This window comes from Malus sylvestris, chromosome 11 (genome assembly GCF_916048215.2).
Source record: "Malus sylvestris chromosome 11, drMalSylv7.2, whole genome shotgun sequence".
In the NCBI taxonomy this organism is placed as follows: Eukaryota; Viridiplantae; Streptophyta; class Magnoliopsida; order Rosales; family Rosaceae; genus Malus; species Malus sylvestris.
Genome location: NC_062270.1, coordinates 13987350 through 13996877, shown reverse-complemented (window position 1 = coordinate 13996877; position 9528 = coordinate 13987350). Strand labels below are relative to the sequence as shown.

The 9528-nt window shown below is 35.6% G+C and overlaps 1 protein-coding gene across 1 annotated transcript; it reads left to right on the top strand.

Annotated features, from left to right (window-relative positions):
- Positions 1-5648: 5648 nt before the first annotated feature.
- Positions 5649-9470, top strand: LOC126588949 (aspartic proteinase 36). The gene is made up of 10 exons (XM_050254111.1): positions 5649-6112; positions 6432-6561; positions 6683-6933; positions 7034-7261; positions 7589-7751; positions 7949-8022; positions 8121-8217; positions 8593-8659; positions 8883-8954; positions 9066-9470. Exons 1-10 carry the CDS (start codon positions 5880-5882, stop codon positions 9239-9241), a joined length of 1491 nt encoding a protein of 496 aa, XP_050110068.1. The 5' UTR covers positions 5649-5879; the 3' UTR covers positions 9242-9470.
- Positions 9471-9528: the final 58 nt, after the last annotated feature.

Here is a 9528-nt window from a genome sequence, read left to right as displayed (position 1 = left end):
TTCTATCAAGCAACAAACTGTTGCATTATCAACTGCAGAAGCTGAGTATGTGACTGCTGCAGAAGCAACCTCTCAAGTCTTTTGGCTTAGATTTGTGATAGAAGACTTTAGTGAAGTTTAATTGGAAGGTACACCACTGATGTGTGACAACATGTCAGCAGTTATAATGACTAAGAATCCTATATCCCATCATAGAACAAGGCACATCAAGAGGAATATCATTTCATGAGGGACAATTTGCAGCTGAATGTGATACAATTGCTCTACTACAAAACTGAGGATCAAGTGGCTAATATCTTCACCAAACCATTGCTTAAAGAGAGATTGATATATCTCAGAGGGCTACTTGGTGTCAAGTCTGGAAACAGCTTAAAGGGAAGTGTTGGAATGTAAGTTGTTTTGCAACCTTGAGATTTCGAAGTCAAGACCAAAGTGTTTTAAGTTTGTGTAACGGCTAGATTAAGACTAGGATTAGAACATGTGAAGGGCTGGGATTTACACATCTAGCTGTTGCCTTCAAAGCTGTGTACCTTATGCAATTTTTGCAGATAAGAATGTTTGTCCAATGATGACGAATGTATGAATGAAATAGCAGTGCAGCAGCAATGATTTGCTCACTAAAATTCTAGCCAAATTACTTTTGTTTTGTTTCAATTTTGCATCATAATTTCTCCCAAAAATCCAAACTTTAACACTAAGGGTAGTCGTTCTCTTCATGAGTATCTCCAAGAGGATGATTTGGTGTCCATCCACCAACCTGTCTCTAACAACTTGGTTACCGCGGTGCTCCAACAAGGAAATTCAACAACAAGAAAACAAATAATAGTAATTAATTAAAATTCAGCCAGCAAGAGCAAGCAATTCTAAACTAAATAGGAAAAAGGTAAAAATAAAATAACATGCAGGCTAGAAATCAATGACTCCCACACCAGATGTTAACAGAGTCGAAAAGGTTAGGATTTTTCATAATTGTATCGTCTTCGCTTGTTGGTGGAAAATTAATTTGTGCGTCTAATTATGAATTGGGTAAATGAGACTTTTAAATTATTAATTATTTGATGTTAATGGAGAACACAAATGGACATTGGGAGGATTTCAAATACGCAAGATTAACGCTAATTAATTAAGTTTCGTGTCTAAATCACACCATGTTTTACTTAGAATCTGTACTTGGACGTCGTAAAATCTCTCTTGTTATGTTCCTGGTGTTTGATGCAACAGAAAGTTTGAAACTGGCAAGGCAATGGTCCATCAAATTATGAATGTAATATCTCCACTTTAGTTCAAGTCCATGCTGCTTGCTTTACACATGAGAGGTACGTCTTCTTTTATATTATAGCCTTATAGGATAATACTTGCAATTCCCCTGTGAAGGGATGAACTTATTATCTCCATGCAAATAATGTATATTTACCGCACAAATCTCATAATTGGAATCGTGCAAGTTTTTAATCTTCATTTCATTTAAAAATTACCCTTACCTACAAAAAAAAAAAAATTAAATCAGAGATCATTTAATCATTGATAAAACAAATTAATGGTGTGAGTACCAAGTAATATATTCATGATAAACCGTTTATTTATTCGATATAGTTGAATGATTAAACGATTTTTTTATTCGAATTAACAATTGTTTGTAGGAGTGATCTTCAATAATTAAAAAAGAAACTCAATGGTTCAAATCGTTGAGTTTATATGATTAAAATACATTATTTACAAATTAAGGGATATGTGCATCCTTTCACTAGGGCATATTGTCCTATATTATATTGTGATGGGGGATCTACCACTTGGGGGAAACTTGGAGCTACCCCTTTGTAAAGTGCAAAGGATAAACTTGGCTCCTTAAAGGATGAGGAGGAGTCCTCGAAATTTCATACTTATGATCGGAACATTACTATTATAAATCACCATGTAAACATCACCTCTACATAAATATTTTATTATTAGTCATCAAACTGTAAAAGATAATGAACGAATTTGATAAAAGCAATGGTAGAGCTAGAATTTTATCTCATAAGAGACCCAAAAGTCTCACCCTTAAACACTCTCATGATCTTAAAAATATAAGGATCTGCCATGTCCTAAGCTACTGACCACCATTATTGGGGTTTGGTATGACGTTGTTCTTGTAATCCTCAACCCTCATGGCCAGTATCATAACTCAAATTCAAATATTAAAAAAAAAAAAAGTCCTTTTAAGCGGAAAAAGGAAGGGATGAGAGGAGGGAAATTAAAAATTAAAAAAAACGAAAGTAATAGTATTAAAATACTTGAAGGAATAGTCTTAGCCCACTCTCTCACCCCTTTAGTGTAGATAATATCGTTATAAAAAAAATTTAAAAAAAAACCTTCAAGGAATAAAATAAGAGGATAAAGTAAAAATAAAATAAGCTCTCTCACCTATTTCCTCTCTCCCCCCTCTTCTGATCACCTGAGTCCCTCAAAACTCACAGTAACATCGGTTTAACTGTATAAGAGTCACCAGCCTCAAATCGAACCTAATGGAGGGAATAAGAAAAAAAATCTGGTTGGGCCTCTAATCCCTTGAAAAATTGGTAGAAATCATAGGAATAACTCTAGATTTTTTTGTGTAAAAAAAATGTCAGGATAGGTCTGGGACCATTGCTCAACCCCTGGTAAAAGCATTACTAACTGTTTTAAGAAGAAAGTCCTCCTCAACCTTGAGGAACCAAGCATTCCGCAAATGCAGTGAAGGTCACCAAGTTAGGCCATGAGTCTTCATGATTTCCCATTGATCCCCTTCACCAACCAAATAAATAAGTTTTTTCTTTTAGGATAAGAAATAAATAAGTTACTTGTCCAATATTTAAGTAATATTTAATATTTACTGAATAAATTTGGATAGGGCAAGTAGTTATGTACCACAGTGGTAGAAAGAAGTGTTGTCCTACACCACAGTTTGAGATGGAATTCTTTAACTTCATAATCTAACATACTATACCAAAAAAAAGTTAAAAAAAAAGATATAGGACTAATGCGATATTGCAAAGTCGATATTTTGTCAATTGAATGAAACTCGGTCAATTTCAAACAAGTTGGGCTTGTTCTACAAGAGTGCCTGCCTGTTGTCAGTGTTGCGGTATTAAGAGGAGAAGGAATGTCAGGAAGCTTCCTTCTCTGATTCTTTGGTTGGTACACAAAACACAAAGCCAAATGACACTGCATTCTTTTTTGTTCCTTTCCATGTGACACCGTCCCAAGTTTGATTAAAATAAAATCCAAAACCCTCTCCATCTTGTATCATGTTGTTGCCAAGACTGAAAATTTCAGGATTTTGAGTTAATAGGACCTTCTTAAACGGTTGCTACGTTTCTCTTCATACTAATTAATTCTCATCTCTGTCCACTAATGAAAATGACGTTTTCCACTAATGTTTTGTATGATTCTAATTTAATAAAAAACAATTAAAGTATCATATAAAGAGTTATATTTCATACGTAGTTCTTCGTATCCATAATCTTTTATATTCACATTCACATTCACATTCACAGTAAATAAACTTGGACTACTTTTAGCTTTAAAAACAGACATATAAAGTAAAATGTGAAATAATTGTGCATTGGGTTCACCTAAAGTTCACAAAAAATGGATTATCAAAAGATAGTGGAACTTGGAGAATTTGGCTCTTTTGTTAAGCAATGGTGGAGAGTGGGACCCTCTCCTTCTACAGAATTGCATCATAATTGAAGGCTAATTTGAAATTCCGCCCCACATTGAAGTTTCATCCTAAAGTAATGTGGGATTGGACTTGCAAACTCCACTCTTGCTCCTATACTAATCATGGACAGGTGTTAAGAGATGGTGTGGTTGGATACAAAGACGGTAAAGGAACATGTTCATGTGATGAAGGAGGAGGAGATCCGAAAGTGAGGACGTTCTGCAAAAGTTGGTGATGCTAATAGATAATGAAGTGAATTGAATCAGGTACACACGATTGAGATTTAAGTCGTCTTCAATAAAGAAGGCTAAAAGTTCAAAAGCCAAAAAATTGTAGATAGTGTCCAAAAACTCTTCCCAATGGAGATTAATAAATCTATAGAGCCCATTGGGTCAAATAATAACTAAAAGACCACTAACTCCTGCTACCCTTTCAGTCCGTTTAATTTATAATCTTAAGACTGGTCGATGCTTAATCAATGGGTAAATGGGTCCATTGCTTTTGAAAGAAAGTGACAATGGATGCAAATATGGTAGTTTAATTCAATTACAAATAAAGTTGAAGGTAACTTAAAAATAATAAATTATTGAGGGACTACGTTTAGTCTCTTCAATTATAGCTAATATATGAATATAGTCTGACATAATTGATTTAAAAATAATTTCTTACAGAATAATAATTATGAACGGAACTATATTTAAAATAATTTATTGCAAAATGATAATTATTGAGAACGTAAAACATTCATATTATTGAATAATTCGTAGCTATAAAATATGGCTTGCAATGTTACTTGATGTGACCAATATATTACTTGCAAAGTAAGGTCATCTTTAACCGATGACTGGTTAGATGGCTCGTTTTAGCCCTCTGGTCCTCTAAGATTCTCTAAAATATTAATATTTTAATGAACAGTACAAGGCCATATTTGCCTCCGTCTCCAACCAAGGGTCAGAGGGCCAGAGGGCTCGTTTTAGCCCTGTCACAAAAAATCGTCTCCAACCAAGGGTCAAATGGCTATAGAGCCAAACATAATTTATTATTTAAAAACTACAACTTGAATTCAAATCCAACAAATTTTGTGAAATAGAAGTTATAGGAAAAAAATGGAATTTAAAAAAAATATGAAACAAATTTTGTGAAATAGAAGTTATAGGAAAAAATGGAATTTAAAAAAAAATATGAACCAAATTTTGTAAAATATAAGTTATAGAAAAAAAGTTATAGGAAGTTATAGAAAAAAAAAAAAAAAAAACTAATGAAAAGTGCTTGAAAACTTTGAGTTTTAATGATAAGGATAAAATAAAGGGTAAAGTGAATAGTAACAAGATTGACTTTTTAATGTAAAAATGTGGTTTTTCGTTAAAGTGAATAGTACCGGGTGTTTTTCGTTAAAGTTCCAAAAAAAAAAGATTTAAATTCATAAAAACAAAAAAAAAAATTGAATACAACGGCTAGTAACTGGCTAGCCATTGGAATTCAAATTAGTGTCGGTTTTAACCGATACTGTTCAAACTGATATTATATTAACATTGCTATTAGTGTTGGTTAACCGACACTAATAATATAAAATATATTATTTCTATCGGCTATAACCGACAGAAATACCAAAACATTAAAAAAAAAAATTGGCCAGCCCTCCAACCCTCTCCGATTCCGTGGGGCCCTCCCAGATTTCAAAGCCCTCTGACTTAATTCTTGGTTAGAGACGATTTTCAGACTATTTTCGACCTTGTAACCCATAGAGAGAGACCGTACGCGATGTACATTGTAGACTAGTTCACCAAAACCCAGAAATAGCGTGGAAAGTCCCCCACTTGTGTCACAGCGCAGACTCAAAGATTTGTACTTTGAAAAGTAAAAGACTAAAGAAGTACGATTAGACAACACAAAGTAAAGGTTACCACAAATTAATTAAGTATAAAAATAAAAAATAAAAAGTTTGTCCATTTCCACTTTTTCGAAACTTCTGTCTGTACTCTCTCTCCCCTCAATTCCCATCTCTCTGTCTCTGTCTCTGTCTCTGTCTCTGTCTCTCTCTCAAGACTCTTTCTTTCCTCACTCTCAAAAACGCACAACGAAGATAGATACTTGCCTCAATCAATGCCCTTGTCTGCCGTTGGAACTTTGGAAGCTCTGAGTGCTCCTAATTAATTCTCGGGTCTTGTATTTTAATATAAATTCTGGTCCGACCAAAATGGGATTTCCCACCGTAATTTTCATCGCCGGCGCAATTCTGATGTCGGCGGCTGTGGTCCTCTGTAGTTTTCCGGCGACCCTCAGCCTCGAGAGAGCTTTTCCTTCGAACCACCTAGAGGACCTGAGTCAACTCAGAGCTCGGGACAGAGTCCGGCATGGGAGGAAGCTTCAGTCCTCCAATGGCATCGTTGATTTCCCTGTTGAGGGAACTTACAACCCCTTCCGCGTTGGGTAATTTGGACACCTTCTTTGGCACCATTTTATGTAATTCTGATGTGGGTTTTCTCTAATTTTTTAGATTTGATGTTGTGGAATTGGGTTTCTTTCCTTATAAGTAACAATTAGTTCCCTGTTGTGATTTCTTTCCTTATTTGATTCTTTGAAAGTTGTATAAGTTTTAAATTTAATGCGATTTTCTTAATTGTTTTCTTCTGCTTTGACTGTTCTCTAAGTTTTATATTCTTAGCAGTAATGGGTATTTATCATTAAATGCTTTGGAGGATTGTTAATAATTCTGTGGCTTTTTGGGGAATTTGTTTCCCTTATATAGGCTTTATTATACAAAGCTGCAATTGGGATCTCCTCCAAGAGATTATTATGTGCAGATTGACACAGGAAGTGATGTTTTGTGGGTCAATTGCGGTTCCTGCAATGGTTGCCCTGAGACAAGTGGGCTCCCGGTAAACGCGCATTTCCTTACTGTCGACATTCCTATCATGGTTTCAATCTTTTTGAGCTTGTGAAAGCTTAGGAGCCATTTTCTGCGACAGTTTTCGTAAAGGTTGTTTGTAATTCTTACAGATTCAGCTCAATTTGTTTGATCCTGGAAGCTCAACAACGTCACAATTCATTTCTTGCTCGGATCGAAGGTGCAGTCTTGGAGTTCGATCCTCGGATTCTGATTGTTCCACGCAGAATAACCAGTGTTCTTACACATTCCAGTATGGAGATGGCAGTGGGACATCAGGTTATTACGTATCAGACTTGTTGCACCTTGAGACGATTCTTGAGGGTTCTCTGACCCAAAATTATTCAGCTAATGTTGTTTTTGGGTGAGTTATAACGGGTCTTTCCAAGTTAAATAATTGATTTATAATCTTTTGTGCATTTTGCTTGAATCTTGAAAGTCATTCCCTAGGATGGTGAAAACAGGTGTAGCACCTTGCAGAGTGGGGACTTGACAAAGTCAGATAGAGCAGTTGATGGGATCTTCGGGTTTGGCCAACAGGGTATGTCTGTCATCTCTCAGTTGTCTTCGCAAGGAGTAGCACCAAGTGTCTTCTCCCACTGCTTGAGGGGAGACGATACTGGTGGAGGTATATTGGTTATCGGCGAGATTGTGGAACCAAATATAGTCTATAGCCCGCTTGTCCCCTCACAGTACGTTCCTTTTGATTATAAATCCACTGCACATCTTACAATATCACCCCAAAGCCAAAAATATTTGGTGGCTTTCTGTTATTTCACAATTGTTGATCAGTCATTACTCATTATAGAAATCCGACTCCGTTATAGCATTGTCATCACCTAAAACCAAACCATTTGGAATCCTTAACAACTTAACTAGTCCTTCTGCGTATACTTCTAGACAAACAAATTAACATGTTGCTCAATTCTGATATGTCAAATTTTAGGAATTTTTTTCTATTTGATATTGTTTCCTGACTGATGTGTTTTGACTAATCATTTGGACATTTAATATTTCAGGCCTCATTATAATTTGAATCTGCAGAGCATTTATGTCAACGGGCAGATATTACCCATTGATACAGCAGTGTTTGCAACATCAAGCAACCGAGGAACTATAGTTGATTCTGGTACAACTTTGGCATACCTTGCAGCCGAAGCCTATGACCCTTTTGTCAGTGCTGTAAGTCTCACTTATGTAATGTGATTTCCTATAATTAGTCTGCTTTGGACATCATATTGGTGCTTCGATAGAAAAAAATGAAACCATCATGCTCTATGACATGTTAATCTAGTTAATTTTTCTGATCTTGAGTTTCACAAAATTTGGGTAAACATAAGTTAGAAAGTTTTGAATTTATACTTTTCCGTGCCATGCAGATAACTGCTTCAGTTTCACAATCAGTGCGCCCTGTTGTTTCCAGCGCAAATCAATGTTATTTAATCACCTCCAGGTTAACTTTCTGAATCTGTTATCTCCATTGTTTTTCCATTCAGTGCTTTCTGTTTTGTAATGATTTTACTGTAAAATGTATGTGTATTTTATGTTCAGTGTCAGTGATATATTTCCTCAAGTTAGTTTTAACTTTGCTGGCGGTGCATCCTTGATTCTGAGACCGCAGGACTACCTTATACAGCAGACTTCTGTTGTAAGTTTTCCTTTTAATTGTTTCAGTTACCAAGGATTTGCTTGGACATTTCTCTTTCACAAAGTGCTAACGAGTTGGAGTGAAATGCATAAGCTTCTTCTAATGGACAATCCTTATGATGGAATCTCCAACTGCATAGTTTTTCTTGACAATACCTCAGTATACATTCTACTGCTTTTTTCTTCAACATTTCCTCCGTTAACGGTTGCTCTCCACTCAATAGAATTTAGCACGTACATATTGAAAAGTAAAAATGGTTTTGTCAGCTATAGGATTTACATCATCCATACACCGCTTGTCCATTATTAACCTTATGTAGAGCTGTAGTCTTGCTGTCTGAATCTATAGTTGAAATGGGTAAACTTCTTGTTACAGAGTGGAGCTGCAAGGTGGTGCATTGGCCTTCAGAAGATTCGAGGTTCGGGGATAACGATTTTAGGAGGTATAGACACCAAACTAGAAACTTCTCATCGAATAATTAATTTTGCCTATTCCGTACCACTTTGAAGATTTATATTCCCTTATCTCATGAGCTTGGTGGGTTCGGTGTATGTTAGAGTTTGAAATCCTTGTATGAGAATTTTTTTATTACATTTTTGTAACCTACTCTCTCTCTCCCCAAATTTTTTTTAATTTTTTTATTAATGTGATATTTCTTTTGCCAGACCTCGTGCTGAAAGACAAAATCGTGGTCTATGATTTGGGTGGTCAACGAATTGGATGGACTAACTATGACTGTAAGTTTCCATAATCCTCCTGAAAGAATTTTATGCAATCTATGCACTTGCTCTCTAAGTTCCGAGTCTATGCCAGCACTAAACTTTGATCCGATTTATCATCTTTATTAGGTTCAACAACAGTTAATGTTTCTGCAACAAGTAGAACCGGACAAAGTGAATATGTCAATGCAGGACAGCTAAGTGACAGCCGTTCTTTGCATAATGATCGCTACGAGCTGATTCCAGCATGCATGTTGGCTTTCCTTTCACTTATCATAACTATACAAGGAAACTCGTTTTTATAGCATACGCTTCTAAAGATCCGGGGTTATCATTTCATTCTTTTTTCCACTGAATCTCTTATCTTGCTGGTTTATATTTGTTGGAACCGGTAAGACCGTGTGCATTAGAATAGGTTTGTGTTTCTTCTGAGATTGTTTTCATCAAACATGTAGAATTACACATCGCCCTGTCGATAGGTTGTAAAATACATTTACATTTTATTGGTTCGACGGGATAGTAGTTTATCCGAAACTTCCTTCGTGTCATGCCTTATTTGCATCGGTATATGCTTTTGATTACCTAGATATTA